Genomic DNA, 21714 nt, shown 5'->3' on the forward strand with positions numbered 1-21714 from the left:
TGTAACTTAGGCAACTTAGCTCATAGATAGGAAACTCGGATCACAAGTGACGGACCTTGTTTACATCAAACATAAAAAGGACGGTGAATGTAATCGACCTTTTCCTTGAATTTCCAGACATGAATATATTGTTGAGTGCGATAAAAGATTTCACAAAGGAATAAACATAACGTAAGAAGACAGCCATAATCATAATTATTCCCTAGACTATCACACCAACACTGAATGGGCAGCACTCCTGGCTTTGGATCTGCACAACCTGATCTGAAACCAACAACATCAACCTGTACTCTGGTTTCCTAAATTAGCAGGACCATATGACAGGCGTGAAGAAGAAAGCTGGCTTTCAACAAACATGTCAGAATAATATACTATAATGTTTATAATTTACCTCTTCAAATCGCCGGTCTAATTATAACAACAATTCCTCATACTTTCATACAACTACTTGTAATAAGTTACAACTATGAAGCCTTATACGCCCACATCGAAGACTAGCTCCTTGGCTCGATATGCTCTCCAAGAAACGGGATAAAAATAAACCCACGGTAAAACTCGCTCTTTACAAATAAATCAATTGACCAGTATAACAATGATGGCAAATAACCTTATCTACCTATTCTTTTTTCCCAGACACAGGAAAAAAACACGATTTCTCGAGTAATATGGAAAAAATGAACAACACAAAAAGAAGGGAGAATAAAAGAAATAATAAAGGAATCACCCTACCTAAACCCAATATACAAATTCTACGCTTCTGTTGTCCGTGCTTGAATATGTACGAGGCAGCAATCAATGATCTACATTCAGCCGCCTCAGCTCAGCTTGGAAAGAGGGACTAGAACCAAGTGTGCGGCGTGCAAGACTCCTAATGTCATCGCGAGAACAATCACGTGATATGCGAACAAGTTCCCACAGAGCACCCCCATTAATCATGTCCTTAGCATTTGCCTCTGAGTAAGGGGGATAAAATTGTTTGTAAATAACATGCAAAAAAGATAGCACAGGTTGAAAAAGTTGAGGTATATAGGAAGCATACCATGTTGAGCAAGGTGGCAGAGTGCCAGTTCAATGTGCCGCCTAATTGATGAGGCTTCATTGTTGGAATTATGTACAATCCAAGGGAGTGCACCATCCTCGATAAGCAGAGATCTTCCAGTTCTAAATCCTGCAATTTAAAGGACAATATTTAGAGTGGGAAGTAGTGAATAATTACAAATTCATTCCTACAATGCATCCACTTGACTGCACCAAGACAGATTTTTCTTCCATCAAAACAGCACATCAATAATACTCTCAATAACGCAAAAGCAGTCCTTACAAAAATATTATTTTGCTGACTAACAATAAGAAGTTAAACAATATGCAGCAAGGTTTTGAAGTCAAAAATTTTAAGTGAAACTCTACAATAAATGTGAAATCCTACACGCCTTTGATTGAAAGAGGAAAGGAAACAAAGAATCTATCGCAATGGATTTTTTTTTGCTTTTGTACGCAAATCCATAGATTGAATGGAGTGGTTTAGGTAATAATTCAGAAACAAGACGCACAGCATCTAAGGACACCTAAAATCTCAACTCCTAATTCCAACACAAACAAATCGTACGATACCATTTTTCTTAAGTTGATCTTTTAGTGGGCAACTGGGCATTATTTCAGGATACGGAAATGAGTAAATTGAAAGTTAACACAGAACAAAACAAATGTAAGAATAAATCCTACAGTGTGTTCAATAAAGAATTAGAAATTCAAGTTCAATTATTCACAGTAAAAATGTGTTGGATCAGTGGTATTGGTATCCCGTAACCCAATAGATTTTGAATTGATACTGCTCAACCAGCTACAAACCCTAAGTAGTTAAATCTTAAGCCAAAACAACCCAAAAACGTAGTCCTGCAGTTTGGTATGAAACTTAATTTAACCATAGTATATACAGTAATAGTGAGAAAGAGACAGAGAGGAAACATGGCTAATATCTTTGTATTCATTAATAAACAATCATATGGGGGGTTAACAAGAAGCAGCAACAGGTAGATGTTTAACATTAAAAATAGTTAATCGTATATACCTTGAGTTGATGCCCTGGATTCACATTTTGCAAAGTTTGCAATCCCACGAGCAACTTGTGCAAGAACATCAGGGTGTCCAAATCTGACCATCCCCAACAATGCCTTGATACCACCTTCACCTCTGAGTTTGGCCTGCAGTTTGTCTGACAGAAATTTGGTAAGTAATACTCAACCAACTTCCTACCAACAAATCAAGTTTTTGACATTCTCAGTATACACACACACACACACTCTGTAGTACATCATAGTTTGTAAGACAAGTTTATTATAACATCACAAGATCTACAAAAACTTAACACCAGCAAATAAATTGCACTATTTACCATGATTCAAAAATTTGGGTGCTACGATTGAAACCCAAATACAAAAATTAGATTTTAGGTGGAAAGACCTTTAGGAAAGGTAATATAGGTGAAAGTCCATCAACCACAACCAATTTTTTTTGGAATCACATTATGATTTCAAATGAGCTTGATAAGAGTGCATGGACTAGCTCACTATATGGACATGGCTTATCCCCTGTTACCTCCCCCCACCCCTCCCTCTGTTTCTCTCCCGCAATCTGCAATCCAAAAAAAAAGAAAATTCATACATGAGCAATACAAAGTAATTTTACAAAACCAGAAACAATTTGCATTCCTGTACCCACTTTCATACCGCAAACTGGTTAACACTGCTTTAAACAAATGAAATTCAGGCATTAAGTAATGCTGTAATGACATCAAAATTTTAATAAGCTATTGACAAGCTGGATTACAATTAAACTGCTTGAGGTCTAATGTCACACACTCCCCCCCCCCCCCCCCCCCTCCCTCCTCTCCTTTCTCTCTTTCCCCACTTACTGTAAAATAGCACAATTAAAATCACTAAAAGACTTTAAAATAGCACAATTAAAATCACTAAAGACTTTAAAATAGCACAATTAAAATCACTAAAAGACTTTTAAAGTCAAATGTTCATTAAAGCCATGGTTTACCATTGCCACAAAGATTAGCAACTGCTCCAGCAATCATGCGAAGGGTTTGAGGATCCTCTGCTTTAGTAGCTGTTACTGATAGCAAACTTACACCTCCTTGGGCCATTATTAGCTCTTGGTTGGTTTCTGAAGTGACAAGAAAAGGAGCAAATATTAACTTAATAGCATAAGTAGGAAAAGATAATGGAGCCTGATAAAGAAAGGTTAACTAATTCACCGTTCATTGCTAAGTTTGCAATAGCACCAGCAGCCACTCGATGTATGGTCTCATCCTCAGAGCTTCTAAGAAGATTTAGCAAAGAAGTAAGCCCACCAGCCTCAACAATCTTCTCCTGGTTAGTTTCTGCAGGATCAAGGAGAGTGAAATCGTCAAATCACAATGAAGCGACGTCAGAGAAGAAACAATTTTCTAAGGTATTTACCTTCAGCGGCCAAATTTGCAACAACTTTCACAGCATGAATTCGTACGTCAGCGTCTTCTGCTTCAAGTAATGACAATATCTTCTGCAAACCAACTGTAAGGAGACTGATTCTTGTTAAAACAGAAAAGTGCAGGAAAACAAGCAGTACTAGACAAATTCAAGAGAAATTTACGCTATGGTTTCTTACCTTGTTCAAAGAGTTTAGCTACTGAACTCTTATCCTCATTTCCTGCATCATCTGTTTGAGGTTGAACACCTTGAACTTGTGTCACTTGAGTATCAACCTCAACATGAACTTTAGAGGTCCCATTGTCAAGTCTTCTTCTAGTCTATACAATAACCAAGATAAATTCTTTAACAATCAAGAAATGCTTTCCCAACTTATGATGCAGTTACAGAGATTTGCAAGTAATTTTTTGAAAACAAGCTTCTGGGACCAATCTCTGATATCAAAGAGATGGCAGCACAATGAAATGAAAATCCTTTGCTTTGTTTTTTATGCTGTTGCTTGTCCAAGTATCTAGCTTTCTTTAAAACAGAACATTATTGCATGTACCAAGGCCAAAAATAATGATAAATGTTTCATTTTTTAGCTTAACATGAGCATCCACAGTTCCACACCAAGAGTAGCACCAGTGCCATGGAAAGTAGACAACAAGTTGATATGAAGTCAGGTGCACTGGTGTCACGAAAGAGGGAACTGTTGTCTTAAGCCTTTGCTTAGGATAAGATTGACAGACAGTTTATAGGATTTCTAATGAATACTGGTAGGCTGGTAGCAACTAGCAACTAGACAAACTCACAAGATAGAGATGTTAAACATCATGATTTTTACCTCAGGAAACTCGAGCTACAATTCAAAATCCCATTTCTGAAAGAAATTTACAAAGATAATAATCTATTACTAGTTTCATTTATGATCTAGACCTACTGTGTATGATTTCTGAGAGTCTTGATGTCCGGAGAGAACACCATACCTCATCAGCTTCAAAGCTTAGTTGCAACAATTGCCCTTGTAGCATAGCTATCTCACGTTCAAGTTTTTCTCGTTGGTTGGCCTCATCCTTCAACATCTGATGAAGCTTTAACATTTCAGAATTTGCAGCTGTCTGAACATAAAGAATGTAGTAAGTCTAGGATTCAGCATCAAGCAATGGAAAAAAGTACACGACATTAACTTAGCTACTTTCAATTGAAGCAACATACCTCTTGTTTCTTTGATTGCACAAGCTGCGTCTTAAGATTGGATGCCTCATCTTCAGCAGCCTTCCTCAGAAGCTTTTCACTCTGAAGCAACCTTTTCACCTCAGCAACTTCTTCATCAGCATGTACCTGACACACCTGGCATATAAACATTAAAAATGCTCCTTGCACTTCATACACATATATGTGGAAAACTACCAAATCAATGATATGTACAGCTACTCTTCAATAGCTTACACAAAGCTTAAGGAAAGGACTGTAACCTTGGCACAATCAATGAAAAAAAAAATATTCCTGAGGTCAATAGACGTATGGAAAGTATCATGAAACAGCATTACTGGCTGATTAATAAGAACATCTGTGGGTTGTGTCCAACAAATTAGCAAACAAAATAATACAAAGCATCAAAGACATGAAAGGTTGGGTTTCTCATACACCAAACAAATTAAACTTAGAGCTATACCCAGTGAGAATAGTTTAAATCAAGCTCCCTATCTATTCTATAAGGGAATTCATGAAGTGGTGTCCACATGAAAATATCATATTACCCCTCGTAGGTCAATATTAAAGTTGGGAAAAAAAAAAAAGAAAAAAAAGAAAAAGTCAATCAGACAAATCAAATAAAACTGACAACACTAAATTACAATTACAATTTAGGGGAAGGGCATGTTAGCAACAATCTATTAGTAGTAACTTGGGGAATAAGCTAGAGGTTTGTTAGGAGGGATTTCCTATAAATAGGTCTCATTAGGAGGAAAGAGGATATGTTATATAGTGTGGTTTGTTATTGGGAGAGAGTGAGCCAGTCAAAAGCTCCTACTAAGGAGATATTCCACCTCTCAAAAGTGGAATTATCAGTCAATTTACTGTAATTTTCATCGCATCAATATAATCATCATTTTCTTCTCATTAGCCGCCATTGTTAAGTGCTGTAAGCTATGTCAGTTCCTAGCAGCAAATCAAACCCTATAACAGTACGACAAGCACCTCAATGGGCTTAATCATCCATGTTTTACGTCCAAAAACCAATCACCTTTCTGGCTTCCTCAGGGTGTTTTATCTTTTTTTCCAAACAAATTAATTATCTAGCACCAAAAAAATATACTTTATAATTCATGTTCGATTAATCACTTCCATTATAATACCTTTATCATATTATAATAACATTATCTCATGAAGTTTATGTGATAATATTTATACGATATGAAAGACAATTATGTTTCAAATATTGATTATTTGTTATTAGTATACCTTTAGATATTTTTTTTCACGACCAATACTACTTCTGTCTTTATAAGTGCAACACTTTTCATAAAGACCGATTTTTTAAGAGCAACAATTCTTAAAAATAGAAATCCTTTACACTTTTTAAATCTCTCTCCCTCTCCAGCCACGGTTCCCAGTTCCCACTTTTACTTTTTTTTTTTTTTAATTCCTTCCTCTCACATAACTTACTTTTAAGAAACTATTCACTCACTTTCTTCTTTCAATAATGATATTAGATTTCCCTTATTATTGTATAATTGATTTCCAAAATATAATTTTACAAACATTCTAAATTTCAATCAAACATTGCGTGAATAAAGAGTTCGTTCACTATAATACCAACACAACAGCAAGTTCCTGAAAGTTATTCTACCATTAAAAAAAATCAATTAGTTCAAGTGTCAAAGCAATCTTAAGATCACATATATCAAGACATGTATCATCCTGGCATCCTAGATGATGCTAAAATTCACATTGGATATGTATAACTAATACAAGGATCAAGGTGCAGCTACATGAGGATTCCATGGTTAGGAAAAGAAGAAAACATATGAGCATTAAAACAAGCCCACTGCTGTAACCAACTTAAGTGAAAAAAAATGAGAGGACTGAGGAAGTGAAAAGGACACTTAATTGGCACATCATGTGAGAAGTGAAGCATGAATACCTCTCTTATGCATGATTTGACTGACATATCATGCTTAGCACCAGATGTACTGGCTTCATTGCTTTGCTTTCGCTGATTGATTGCCCATTGCTCCTCAAGCTTCTTTACTGCCTCCATATAGTCTTTCTGATATTTCAATCTCTCTTCCTAGAGAAGGAAATCATTATCAGTAACTCAGATTTAGAAACAATAGACACAAGTAAACCATAATAACAATTATTTCAGCTCTGTTTGCAACAGATACATGTCTTGATATATGCTTATGGGATTAAGGCTTTGATTGATTGATTTGCAACAGAACCAGAGTAGACATAGGCCATGTTTGGTAATTAGCTAATTGATATAGCGGATTGTATTAGCTGATTCGACTAGCTGGTTATAAATAGCTGATTGTGTAAAAGTGTTTGGTAAATAGGTGTTAATTGTTCAATAAGCTAATTTTAAAAAGCTCTTATAATGAGCTTTTTCTAAAAGAGCTTTTTAAGCCCAAAATGCTCTTTTGAAAAGCTATTTACCATACACCCAAATAGTAAGAGTACAACAGTGTGACTACGCCCACTGTGCTGGACCACAGTTGCTATGGACAAAACAGAAAAAAGTTATGAATCATTGATAGCCTATGATTTCAGAGTTTATTTACCGACTACAAGAGAGGATTCCTGGTGAGGTGCTTTCCCTCACATCCACCCAGGTTGAAGCACCGCCCTACAGCTTACAGAAGTTGGCTTTTCCCTCCCCAACCACCTCAAAAAATGCTTGGATCACACAGATTAGGAAACATGCCAATTTCCCAAGCTTATGCTGCTTTCTCTCTTCATTTTATACTAAATGCCTGCCTTAAAAGCTTGACACAAGGACATGGTGTTGATATCCTTAACGCACCAATTTTCACCCAGAAACCTCAATTCCTTCACATCCACATTTTGGTAGAGGAATGAATATAATGACAACAGGAAAGTTACATTATATATGCTCACAGATGAATTAAATACAAGAACATTAACTGATTAACAAGAATAACAAACATATAAACTTGAAATGTCTTGTGTATAGATGTAAAATACGAGAAGCTTAAGCAAAAGTCTGTTAAGATCAGGAAGGGTTTTTTTCCTTAATATTGTGTCCTGCAACCCTGACAAATTTTTACTCTGTATAATGTGTCCTAGTGTCTAACATTGGACCTGGGTAAAGCAGACCCAATCACCAAAAAAATATTGTAGAGCTCCAGGATGGTTCAGCATTTCCAACTGGCAGTGTATTCCAATGTATGCAAGAAAAAACAGGTATGCAGAGACTGGTAGTTAATGGGCTAAAGGGAGTGAGAAATACTAGAGAAGCAAACAAGCAAGGTTCACCATATGCAAATGAAATGGAACTCATCCAGGACATATTATAAAATTCTAATTTATTACTTGTTCCAGGTTCAGCCTAAACATTACTTTAAATTACTAGAATAATTCTTTATATCCAACAGCAGAAGGGATAACAAAATACAATCAATATTTAAAATTTCTGAATTAGACTTGCTTTCTCACTTAGCAATTTTAGTAGAAATTGATTGTACATAATTGATGACCTTACTAGAACAGGATCTGTTCTATAGGATCATACCTTTATATCCTTGATAGTACATAATTAAATACTGTATATAGAATTACAGACCGGTAAGGCGGAATTACCTCCAAAGCATCAGCGTATTTTCGTTCAGCATCAGATACACGATCTTGTGCCTCCTTGTCAATCTGATCAATCCTGTCTTGGAAAGCCTTTTGTAGCCTTTCACTTTCTGCCATTAATTTGTCTAGTTGTATGTCAAGCTTTCTGGACAGACTTTTGTAATCAAATTCTTCCTTTATTTTCAACATGTTTTCCACCTTCATAGCCTGTAAAATATTATGAACCATCATCATGTGAAGCCAAATATGCAGTAACGCTTGAAGAGACGCTAATTAAGACATAACTTCAATCAATGGCCCCACATGTAACTCAAAATTCATATACCACCTTGGTATATATTTCTTTTCTTATTGGAGAAAATTTTCACCACTAAAAAAACAAATATTGAACAAACGTACCCGATAATTGCAAGTGCATAAAAGATACATCTGTTCTCATGAAGACAGTATGGCAGTTTACACGAGAGTCCATTTTATTATATACAGAGAACAAGATAGTATAGGTTTGTGGTTTGCCACTCACCCTTTGTCCAAACATTATGGTGCTCGCTGTTTCACCTCGGTGACGTGAGGATGGCCCAATTGTAACAACCAATGAAGTCCTAGCAGTACCTGACAGCACGTGAATTGCCTCAGTATACATTCATACATGTTCAACCTTATATTTACTGGCCACTAATTAGGTTGGTAATGAGAATTTAGTCATATATAAATACTCTAACATCCATCATGCAAGATACTGTCTAGTAGATTGAAAAGGAGTCAAACATGAAAGAAAAATAACACAGCTGACCACCAAATGAATCTCGAAGTAACCGAGTAAGCTTTGAATCGCGAACTGGAACATGAGCACTATTTTCTGCAAGAGCATTAATACACTTTCCTAATGCGCTTAAAGAGAGATTGATAGATTTAGCTTCCTCTAGGGCATGACCATCACTTCCTGAAAAACACGAAGCAAGGAAATCTTAGGGCATGTTGTCAATGAGAGGAAATTTGACCCTTAAAGCAGAAAAAATAGCAGCACAAAGCCACAGATAAGAAACATCAAACCAGGATTAGCATAGAAATAGTGAGGCAATGAGGAAAAAAGGTACTAACAAAAACATCTAAAACAAAAGAGATGAGATAAGAATAGCAAAATTTTCAAAACGAATTATATAATCAGACACCATAACACCAAATCCAATCAAACAAAAATGTGGTCTTGAGAAGCAACAGAAATTTTCTTCCATAATTAGCTAAAATATGCTGTGCTTTGGAGAAAAAAAAAAGAAGGTAAAATAGAACATATAGGAATGCAATGTGGAAATGGAAAAATTATCATCAATAATACAACCTTTGGGCGATTGTTTTTAAACAAGACAACCTTTTGATTATACCTGAATAATACAACCTTTGAGGGGTTGTAATTTTAAACAGGTCATAACCGGATATAACCTGATAAACAGGTTACCATGCCTACATGTTGTCGTGTGATTGGCTTAGAAATTATTTCAATCATATTTTATTAAATGAAGAAAAAATAACAGAAAAAAAAAAAAAAAAATTCTCCTTCCCCTACCATGGCCACCAGTGTTCTCCCTTCACTACTCAACCATGTCCACTGCACCACCATTCCCCCACACCGCAACACCACCATTGCCCTGCCACCACTTTACCCCACCTAGACCACTTGAAATCCCTCCTCATTCACCCAAAACCCAACCACAAAGACCGAAATTCAACGGCCACACAATCCAAATTCACCCCACCATGACATTGCCCACCCAAAATCCTTTTTTTTTCTTCTTATAATGCGATATTGTTTCATGGGTAGGGTGGATTAGTATTGGGATTTTTTGCAAGTGGGGTGGGTTCCGATTTGGGTTTTTTTGACGGTGAGGTGGGTTCGTTATGGCTTCTTGGTTGCATGGGGATGGTTTTCAGACGGTGGTTGATAGGGGCGGCTGGCTATGGGCTAATGTGGGGGTTTCTTGGTGGTGAGGTTGATGGTGTTAGGCAAGTGAGGGGAGGGGAGGTGCAGCTTTGACTGATTATGGGGAGGCGGTGGTACGGTGGTGCCATGAGAGGGGAGGTGAAAAAAATAAGTTTTTAATTGTAATTTTAAAAATCAAAGTTTAATTTGTTTTTTTAAAACAAAATTTATTAATGTAGACAAATTATATGGCGACACATGTTATGAGCTACCTGTTTAACAGGTTATAAGTTTTTTAACTTGTTTAAAATTACCCTGAAAGGTTGTATTATTCAAGTATAATTAAAAGGTTGTCTTATTTAAAAACAATCGTCCAAAGGTTGTATTATTAATGACAATTTTTCCATGTGGAAACTGTAAAGTTCCCATTGACCTCTCAAAGAGAGCTTTAAGATAGGAACAAGCAAGTAAAGAAAACAAAATGATCTCTTCAATAAAGTAATTTAGGTAAGCACCTGACTTGTCAATACGCTCAGAACCTGCAAGATCGACTACGACGAGTTTGCCCTTTCGCACAACTGAAGGTTTGAGGTTTTTAACATGAGAGCTACTTCCATTCTCATTTGGTAAAGCTGAATCCCTTTCCTTGACAGATCTTCTCACATGTACCTACATGAATGCAATGGGCAGTATGAGGTTCGATCATGAAAGAAGATGAGAGTAGACATCACAATACAACCAGCTATAAGAACTTATAAAGAGAGAGATTTTATTACCATCAAAATAGCATGACTACGAGAAGATTCTGTATTCAATTTGGTATTTGCAGCAAAGCGGTGTGCTTCCCCTAATCTTAGCAGCTCTAGGAAGCTCTTTTGATCCTTGATTTCAACACAACTAGCACCAGGGAGCGAAACGTCTCCAGACTTTGGATCTTCCATGATGGAGATGTTGTCATTACTAGGATTAAGTAAATCTTGTATCGTTTCCATGTACAACTACAAGGAGTTTATGAAAGAAATGATTTCATGTCATAAATTAAATTATTAAATCAGAGATATTTTATACATGACAAACTTCATCATGGGTCAGAATGACGTTTTAAAACAAAGGATAAGACATGAATTGCTTTTCTTTAGAGATTCTCACAAATGTTTTCAAGGATACAAACCTGGAAATAGGAAATTAAGACAGTATCAGTATCCAGACGAATACCAGCCAAAATATCCTCCATCGCACGCACCATAATTCCACGACCAGCTGTATCTTCCTCTCCAAGTTGTCCTAGTGTGTAAGTTTTTCCAGTGCCAGTTTGTCCATATGCCATAATTGTTCCATTATAACCATCCAAAACACTCTGCAGATAATGATAACACACGGAATCATGTAGTCACATAGATAACATTTTCCCAGCGCACGCAAAATGCATATGGAGCTAGATGTAACAGATGTAGCAGTGCATCAAGTGTTTCACTAATGAAGTGTGCAGAAGAAAGAATACAAACCTCCACAACAGGTTTCGCCACAACCTCGTAAACGCGTTTTTGAGATGCGAATTCGGTCAGAACCTCATCAAACTCATAAGTATCTGAGTCCCAATTGTTCTTACGAAGCTTTAGTCTTTTAAGCTGTGGTAAACAAATCAGTTAACTGACAATGGAAGATTCTATAGGAAACCTAAAAGAATTGGATTCCAGCAAAGAAGTAAAACCTCTGGCTGTAGCTCTACACAGTCTGCAAAATCAGCATCTGCAACCAACTCCTCTGCGTTCCTAGGTCGTAATCTCACAGCAACTCGTACTCTCCCCAAAACTAGTCAAAACAAAGGGCAACATTATAGATTTCTTAAGTCCCAGATGAGCCTTGATTACAAGGTAAATCACATATTCTAAACTTTTTGGCTTGAGAATATACATTAATATAGACAAGACTATGAATCATTCCATACAGGTTGTTACAAACACTCATTGCTTGTCTGGCACAAATTTACAACGACCCACTAATGTAGATAAAATTAGGGAGTTTTTTTTTAAAAGAAACATCCTATGTAATATTCCATAGTAATACATCTTGTTAAATTTTGTGATAATACGAAATGGGCCTGGCAACCCAAACAAGGAGAAGGAGAGTTTGGTCCACAAACAAGACTAAGGAGATTCCATACTAAAACCAATTGGCAATAATAGGAGTAACTCCTCTACCTTATAAAGTGGAACCATCTCTCCTCTTTCCCAATATGGGACACTTACAAGTGAGCTACAATGGGTTTCAACACTCCCCCTCACTTGTGAGTATCTTTAGAAATTCAGAACTAACTGGAAAGGCCAAATCAATAATCCTCTTAGGGGCTGGATATCTTGTCGAGGTAAATCGTTATCCAGTAGCGATTAAATACCCAGTTTAGAAGAGACCCGCAACCCGAGCTCTAATATCATGTTAAATTTTATGATAATATGAAATGGGTCGGGTAACCCGAACAAGGAGGAGGAGAGTTTGGTCCACAAACAAAGCTAAGGAGATTCCATAATTGGCAATATTAGGAGTAACTCATCGACCTTATCAAGTGGAATCATCTCTCCTCTTTCTCCAATATGGGACACTCACAAGTAGGCTACAATGAGTTTCAACACATCTGCACATCAAACACATCATTTCAACTACCTAGACCTAGATATGTGGAATAAGAGATTAAAATAAAGAAACAAGTTCTTTTCATTTTTCTTTCTTTTTTTTTTTTTTTTTTTTTTGATAGATGGGGAGAAGAAGTATTATGTAATAGTGACGTGCTACGTTGAGAACACTCACATGGGATACCTTACAATTACACACAAAATCCATTCCTGCTTCCTTAATTTGTGATCTTGCACAGCACGACACATGTAGGCATAACACAAGGAAATGAATTGTGATAGGTCTTTCGGCTATCAAGTAGCACCTTGCACTAAGGCTGTAGTATAATTCATAGCAAAGTTTGAGACAAGACCAAAAGAAGAGTTCAGAAAAGACAGCACATGTTATATCATGTAAGAATATTCTCAGGGGCAATCATAAGAAGAATACAACATGACACCTATGTAACTATAATTCTTCATCTAGACCCGATAACCCGTGCTCGGCCCTCGGATACCTTAATAACATGACAAAAACAACAGATGATATCAAGTCCCATACTGTAGTCCACCACAGCCAATTGATATTTGTCCTCAAGTCCAAGTAGTCTAGATATATATCACTTCCAAGTTCCAACCTTACATAATCAATGTACAACTCACAAATTCATCCAACAAATATTAACTTCCAATTAATTATTACCAAATTTGGAAACTAAGTTGAAGGCATGTAGCAGAAATAATAAGCATTATATAAACATTAATTAAACCCATAATTTCATCATGGATTCCAAACTTAAAACAAGAAGTATCTAAGAAAATGCATGTACTAGTTAAATAAATTGAGCTAAATTTCCTTGATTAAATGGACCAGCACTCAGCAGAATTCTAATCAAAAGTTCAAGGGGAATAATTACATAAACCCTAATGAATAAATAAGTATAAATAAAAAGCTAAAAGCAGAAACATTAATTACACCAATTGACCCATGATTTATATTCCGAAACTTAATAAATTGAGCTAAATGTCATTAATTATCATCACATTTGAAATAATTAAGACAATTAAAAGGGAAAAAAGAACGAACCACCGGCGCCGTTTTTGGCGGAGGAGAGAGAAGCAGGGGAACTCCGACGAAGCGAAGAGGTAGCAGAAGACGAAGATTTATTAGATTTAACAGAAACATTAGAAGAAGAAAGAGAAGACCTAGGGTTCAAATTAATGGAGGAATTATGAGTTTTATTAATGGAGGATTTGGAATTTCCATTTCTGGAATGATTCCAGCTTCCAGTATTAATCGACATTTTTGAAATTTGTACTTCTTCAATTCAATTAATCGCAGAAAAATTGAAATGATGAAATAATTTGAAATTAGGGTTGAAATTGAAAAGGTAAAAAAAGGAGGACAGTGAAGAGAATTGGAGAAAAAAGCTGGAAATGGAGGAGAGAGAGTGCTGGAGGGGAAGTAAATGTAATGGAGGGAGAGAAAAGAAAGTGGACCAAATCGTGTCCCCGAAGTGGGAGTGTGAGGGAGGAAGAGTATTGTAAAAGTGCGCACATTTTTTACGAAATTTTTGGGTTTCTTTCCTAATTTTGATTTAGGATTCCAGATCTTAAGAAATTAAGGGCCGTTTGGTTGAGGGTAATCATCAAAGGAAATGGGAATCAACTGGCTCGATTCCCTTTGTTGTTGTTTGTTAAGCATATACTTTCATTCCCTTTGCCCTCCCTATAACCCCAAATCCTTCTAACTTCATTCCCCACCCCGCCTATACTTTTCCATTCCCTTTCCTTAGCCACCCCTCCACCACCACACCCACACCTAGCCACCACCCTTTTACCTTACCTCCACCACCAAGTCGCACCTCCACGGCTCCACCGACCTTCGCCGCCCCTTCCCCGACCGACGCCGCCCCTTCCCCGAGCCTCCACGACCATCGAAAAACCTAAAAAACCAACCCTCTTCACTGTTAATCTGTCGCTAGGGTTTCGAGGGTGGGGGAGGGCCGTTCGACAGATTTCACGGGGAGTGGTGAGGTTTTTAAGCGGCGTTAGGGTTTTTCTGGGCTAAGGAGATTTTCGGGGGAGGGACGACCACTGCTGGGTCGATGAGGGACGGGGGAAGGCTGGTGAAGGGCGGCGAATGGTGGGGGAGGTGCGGCGACTGGTTTGGTGGTAGTTCGGTGGTGGTTTGGTGGTGGGAACGTTGGAGAGTGAATGTTACTGGTGGTTGTGTGGTGGGTGGTGTGGTGGTGGGACTAGAGGGAGTGTTTCCCTTTGTTTTAAAACAAACAACATGACAAATTTTAGGTATTTTCATTCCATTCTTCTCCTTTCCCTTTGTTCATTCCATTCCGATTCCCTCGTGCGAACCAAACGGCCCCTTAAGGTAGAGTGATTCGTAGGAGGAATGTAGGATTGCGATTTGCGAATTGGGTTGAGCAGCTCATGAGTGACTAACTCGAGTTGACTCGACTTGATTTAAAACTTTCAGCGAAATTAAAGGAGGTGTACAAGCTTTAATTCGCCTGTATGATTTGTGAATAGTTAGATGTCTATAAAATTAATTAAATTTGACAAAAAGTAAATATATTTTGTCTTTATAGGGAAAGTTGGACACTTAATTAGAAAGAGTAGATAATAATCTATCTAGAAATGACTAAAATTGCAACAAGCAACTTGACTCGAATTGAAATTTTAATTTTGTATGAGTCGAGTAAGGAATTATTGAGCTTAGCAAGTAGCGGACACAAGCAAAAAAGTTATTAAGGCCTTATTTAGTTCATCTTATTTTTGCTTATCTGACCTGGTCTGGTATGGTTTGATCTGATCTGATCTTATTGTCTGATTTGACCAAATTTTGACCTTAAGTGTAAAATAATATGTAAGGAAAAAATATATTAAGTGGCATCTTGTTAGATTCATAATATTGTGTATTTTTATTAATATATAATTTTCATAATTTTTTTCATTACGAAACTAAATATATTTAGCGATAAAAAATTGCACATAAAACGATAATTTTACCTGAACTTATTTTTTCTGATCTAAACTTATTTTTTCTGAAATATGTAAAAATAAAGTGAATTAAACAAGGCCTAAGTGTGAATGAGCAACAATTGGTTCACGTCCTTCACGATCAACTTGCACAATAAAGCGTCCTTGGCCTACACTGTAGCATAAGGAAACTTGATTAGTTTTGTGTGATGTATATATACACCATGTACTGTACTAGGAAATATCATCAAGAGATCAAAGCACGAAGAGCAACTTGCTAAAGAAAGCTCATATAATTCACACGAAAAGAAAAGACTTAAAAGAGTAGTACAAATATCAATCACTATGCATGAATCTTAACACGGTATAATTTAACATAGCTTGTGGACCTATGATGCATTGTTATTAGAACAATAAAGGTATGATATGATGTTGGATTCATGTATTGAAAATTCTATATATCTTCGTGGCCTGTTTTGTTTACTCTATTTGACTTATTTCAAACCTAATAAATTTTATTAAGTTAAAAAAAAATGTCCTAATGAAGGTTACTCAAGTATAAAGTACATCTAAAATAACTCTAATATGTTTTATTTTGAATGTATGATACTATTTCGTGTATAACAAGAGACTTCTGGAAAATTGAATATCTTATAAGTTAAACACAATTATATGCTATGTTAGGATTTTTGTCATTAAAGTTGGGAATGAACTAGGGATTATTCCTGTAGCATGGCAAATTCAATACCCATGCATACATATTGAGGATTTGAGGTCGTCCTCTCCATTTCTCAATTTACTGTAATTTTGTTTAAGCTAAAATAAGCTCGAGCATACTGAAAAATTAACTAAAAAGCAAAACAAAATTGTAAATGAACATAGCCTATCAATAACTATATACTAAAAGACACACCAGTAATGACACGTGTCATTTTCTGGTGTGTCCTTAGTTTATTTATTTTTTTTTTAAAAAAAATATTTTAAAATAAAATCATTTACATATATAAAGTATAACATAAGATTTGATGCATCTTTCCAAAAAAAAAAAAAAAACATGAACAACTATAAACTTAAGAAAATTTTTTTTTTTATCATATTTGTGACATATGGAGTATTTGTTTTAGGAAAGACACATTATATATGTACTTATTATATACGTCTTATGTAGTACATACTAAGTTTATTATAGCAAGATTATATATATTTTCTTGATTTATTTATTTATTTTTTACTCCCTCCGTCCTCCATTGATAGTCACTTTTGCCAATTTTTGTAACCCAAAATATTAGTCACATTTGCTTTTTTCAAGTAATATTAATATTATTTTTTTTTACCAAAATTCTCTCTCATTTGCAAAAATATTTGTGCAAATTTAACTTTCCCATGTACTTTAATTACTTTATCTCTCTACTTTTTTCCATACCCAATGTAAATTTACTTTTTCAATGTACTTTTGCTACTTATTTATATTTATTAATTTCCGTGATTTTCTACAAAAAGTGACTATCAATGGGAGACGGAGGGAGTATTATGTAATAGATACTTCAATAATGAAATGCACATATTAAATCAACTAATGAAACTTTTGTTAATTCCTTGAATAATTCATGATGATTATATTAATCAGTTAATACTCTACTATAAACTTCAAATATTTCAATAAAACTTAACAAGATCGACGCATGTTGATTATTATTATTAGTGTGATTTTTTCTTGCCAAATTTTGTTGTTCCATTCAATTGATATGAATATAACATGCGAAAGTAACTTTTTTTTTTTTTTTTTTAAAATAGTGTTAGTTTAAAATATAGTTATTAAAAACTACCGTGCATGGCACGGAGCTTACCTAGTCTACTTCAATAATATTACCTTGGTATTCATATAATTAACACGTTCCTCGATCACTAATATAATAATGCACGTATGTATAACAATTAACGACACATTTCTAAGAGAGATTAATATTCAATATAGAGCACGAAATTGGCAAGATATCCACCTTATCAAAGGTGTAACACTTTGACGTACTTTTGAATATATTAATTGAGATTAATTAGTTTCACAATCAAATTATAATGACATTCATCTTTACACTTTTTTATTACTCGTAGTAGATAATGTGGATAGTCAATAGAGATTTCACTTTTGTTGACAACACTTCAAACCCTCAATTAGAAATTATGTGCAATTCAATGAACATAATCATTAAAATAATATAATATCCTATAACTTTGCATTTATTGTCAACTTTTTTTACGAAATTTGATATGTACCGTGCTAATGCTCGAATTTTAATATGGAGTATAAAAGGTCATATTAATGTAGCTATTAATAAATGAATAAAGTAGTTGAATTTTAAGCTTGGTACATCTAAAAGTTTACTCAAAATAAATTAGGTCCCATAAACTATTTTCTTGTTCATTCCACCCCTGGTGTTCATTTAATGGCATACACTTCTTTTGCCTTTCTGAACTCACAGTTACTACTACTGTGAACTTGTGAAGTATATAAACGGTATATCCCTACCAACATAAAGTAAAGGTAAGATAGTACATTGAACTTTGAAAAAGAGTGCTAACCAAACTATGATCCATCTCACCTTCCAATATATTTTCTTCTTTTTGATTCATGAATTGAAGAGAAGTGGTAGAGAAAAGACCTTAAAGAATACGTTAGGGGAAAAGTCTTTGAGATGAGCTATCACTCTTGATGCTTGACTCTTTGATTTATGTAATGGCATGATTAAATAGATACTCCTTCTCATCATGCATCTTTTATGATTGCTCGATTCTTCTTTTTGAGTCGAGTTTAAATTAAAGATTTTCTTAATTTCATTTTAGTTAGCATGATCCTTAAAATACACTTTCTATATCTCTAATATGTTTGAAAATATAGAGTTTTCTATCTAATGAATACAACTTCATAAGAATGACATATTAAAATACAACTCCAAAAAATATTCTTTGCAGTCCTGAGTAGTTACATTTCCTCTAGTTCATTACACCAATTTGACTCTTTTGACTATAGTAAAAATAAATAAATATTATAAATAAACAAGTATAAGTCTTTAAGGTCTCGGATTAACTACTACTACTACTCCTCACTCTGGACTCCATACATGTTTTGAGGCCTCTTCTTAATGCCTACTTTCAACATATAAATTTTTACACTTTTTTACTGATATACAAACAATGATACAACATTAAAACTAAATAAACTTACGTATTGACAACTGTGTCAATCAAACGATTGCAATATTATGGAATCAAAATTAGTATATGGTACAATGTGTTACATGCATTTGCTAAATAGTGATCCTTGATTGATCAAACTAATTAAACCAAAACTTTAATAATTACATATAAAAGTAATCTAAAATGTGAAGAGCTCTAAGTAAGGGAGTAAGTAGAAAGGTATAAATATTATGGGTAGGAGGGGTAAGGTAGTAAAAGGGGTTCGCCATAAATGAAATAAAGTAAATTGTATCCTCACTCACTCACCTAAATAAAAAATTATGTTGCATTACTTGGTAAAAAAAATAGCACTATCATGGCCAAACTAAATTGTATCCTCACTCATTAGTTTCCCTATATGTTGGGTTAACAATATAAATGATATTATGATTTCATTTCTCTTTTTTTTTTTACCTGTATTTATGAGCCTTTGTTTAGGATGAAAACCTAACCCAATGTGGCACATTATATAGGTAAACACTAATCTATCTATATTTGGCTACCTCTTTTTTTATCAATGACCCACTTGTCAAGGCCGTAGGCAATGTCAGCAGCTATTGGTTCATTAATAATGCGCATGACATTAACTCCAGCGATTGTACCAGCGTTATTAGTTGCTTGGCGCTGGGAATAATTGAAATAGGCAGGAACAGTGACGACAGCATTTTTCACTCTCGCGCCAAGGTAGGCCTCAGCAATCTCCTTCATCTTCATCAGGACCGTAGAAGATATTTCCTCTGCAAGAAATTGCTTCTATTCACCCTTGTAGGTGATCACAATAACAGTCTTATCTTCTTTACTGGAAGAAGCAATTACCTTGAAAGGCCATAGTTACATAAAAACAGAAATTGTATAAGAATACAAAAGATACAGTGTATTAACCTTTTGACACAGATATGAGATACCAATTGAATGATTAAGTCTACTTCTAATAAATATAACTTGGGTCAGTAGGCTTAACCATCTTTCATCCGGCTCATAAGCCAGTTGGCTTTCTAGAAGACGGAAAAGAGAGCTTTGATTAGCCTATTCACTAAACCATTAGCAAAGCCTTAATCAACTTCATTAACTGGTTGAATTACTAATAGTGAAAAGGGAAGTTTTGGTATACTTAATTAAAAACAGATTCTCTAACGTAAGTGTAATTATCTATCTTACAGCTAGACTTTGTGGACTTGTCTTACAATTAGCAATTTAAGGGTCATCCATGTCGCAGTTGCTTAAGTATACTCGTTTTTGATTGCTTACTCAATTTGGGGTGAGCAAATAACAAATCATATTAGGGTCATGGATCATCATTAATGTGGATCTTATAAATTCAGTACCGCACCACAATTAACTTCTTGTTGTTTTCTGTACGGAGTGAGAAACAAAGCCTTTTCCGAATACTACCAATTACGGAGTACCTACTTAACATATACGTAGTCCGTTTTTATTTAATTTACTCAATTTGACTAGCGACACTATTTATGTATTTTTTTTACTGTCATTCGTGATTTATCCGTAAGGAACAACATGATCACATGGGGTCTCGTTTGATTCGTCTCAACATGTACTTTAAACATCTCAACTTTTTATAATTTATACGAATATATGAGTATGTGTAGATTTATAAAATGAGTGGTAAAAATTAAAACGAGTCTGTAATATTTATGGGAGATGTTTTTGAGGCTTACCTCCCCTTTTTGTTAATTCGGGCCGTCTGATTTGCCGAATAAAAGGAGGGTGCATGTGTATGCTAGTGAGTCGCCGTTCTAATCCAGTTGATTTTTGTTATAGGTAAAAAAACTGCTAGCTTTAGTCAACGACAGTCAACTAAGGTCAAGCGACGAAGGCTGACTGACTTCGACGATCGAAAGGAGCAATGAACTGCTTTCCGACTTTTTAGGAGAAGATAAGCACAAGTGACCAAGTCCATGCGACAGCTGTAGTATGCCGATAGAAGAGTGAGCAGAATATAGATAAGGATGGAGTGGTTCCAAATATTTAGGGGCACCGTTAGTCATCTTGCAACGGCTAGTTAGAAACCCTAATTAGCATCTATATAAAGGGAAAAATCATCCGTCAAGATAATCTAAGCCTAGCAACCGAGAGTATTCCATACATACATTGTAACCCTAATCTTTGATATTCTTTGCATAGTGAAAGTTTGGTAGATCCTCATTCTACCCGCGGTTTTTACCTTCATTGGGTTTTCCGCGTCAACAATTCCTTGTGTCGATTCTCTATTTTTCGCATTTACTTTATTCGTGGTTTTATTTAGTTGATCCGTAGCTTAGATTTTGATATTCAATCCCACTTAACGAAAATTAGCATAAACAATTTGGCGCCCACCGTGGGGCTACAACTAGATAAAATCCAAAAATACCCTAACCCTAGCCTTCAACATGTCTTCCAACGAAATGACCCCGGAGCAGCTGAAAGAAGCTTATGAAAAAGCCCAAGCCGACCTCGTCACGGCCAAGGAATCCAATGAGCGCCTGAGCAAGGAGAAAGAAGCGTCAGAGTCCGACACAACAGATCTTCGTCGGCAGCTAGAATCGACTCAGGGCAATCGTCGTTGCCGACCGAGGCAGCTGGGTTTGATCCCGAGGATGCCGACCTTGGACGCAGTAGAGTCCCCGCATGATACTGATACTGAGTCCAGCGATGGGGAAATGCAGATGGACCCTCCGCT

The 21714-nt window shown here is 35.6% G+C and overlaps 1 protein-coding gene across 3 annotated transcripts; it reads right to left on the reverse strand.

Annotated features, from left to right (window-relative positions):
- Positions 1-14334, reverse strand: LOC145567674 (kinesin-like protein KIN-UA). 3 transcript variants are annotated; one of them, XM_081627021.1, is made up of 19 exons: positions 13894-14334; positions 11909-12009; positions 11703-11825; positions 11369-11554; positions 10974-11195; positions 10713-10866; positions 9073-9222; positions 8803-8891; positions 8283-8486; positions 6604-6750; positions 4674-4799; positions 4445-4576; positions 3655-3796; positions 3468-3560; positions 3263-3388; positions 3046-3171; positions 2069-2212; positions 1040-1168; positions 1-953 (listed from the first exon to the last, which is right to left on the reverse strand). In XM_081627021.1, the coding sequence occupies exons 1-19, from the start codon at positions 14108-14110 to the stop codon at positions 793-795; spliced, it is 2772 nt and encodes a 923-aa protein (XP_081483147.1). In that variant the 5' UTR covers positions 14111-14334; the 3' UTR covers positions 1-792. The 3 variants fall into 3 exon arrangements, 2 of the variants coding, with proteins under 2 accessions (XP_081483147.1, XP_081483146.1); XM_081627020.1 differs by having other exon boundaries at positions 2-953; positions 4674-4808; XR_014095729.1 differs by lacking the exon at positions 1-953 and having other exon boundaries at positions 2069-2201; positions 4674-4808.
- Positions 14335-21714: the final 7380 nt, after the last annotated feature.

The sequence above is a fragment of the Chenopodium album genome, chromosome 11 (genome assembly GCF_948465745.1).
Source record: "Chenopodium album chromosome 11, dcCheAlbu1.1, whole genome shotgun sequence".
Classification (NCBI taxonomy): domain Eukaryota; kingdom Viridiplantae; phylum Streptophyta; class Magnoliopsida; order Caryophyllales; family Amaranthaceae; genus Chenopodium; species Chenopodium album.

Excerpts from the sequence above, each read along its gene's own strand:
- LOC145567674 (XM_081627020.1), bottom strand. The coding sequence starts at position 14,110 with ATGTCGATTAATACTGGAAGCTGGAATCATTCCAGAAATGGAAATTCC. Across the intron at positions 11,555-11,702 it reads TGGCGAAACCTGTTGTGGAG|AGTGTTTTGGATGGTTATAA; the intron begins GTTTGTATTCTT and ends CATTATCTGCAG. Across the intron at positions 4,809-6,603 it reads TCAAATCATGCATAAGAGAG|GTGTGTCAGGTACATGCTGA; the intron begins GTATTCATGCTT and ends TTTATATGCCAG.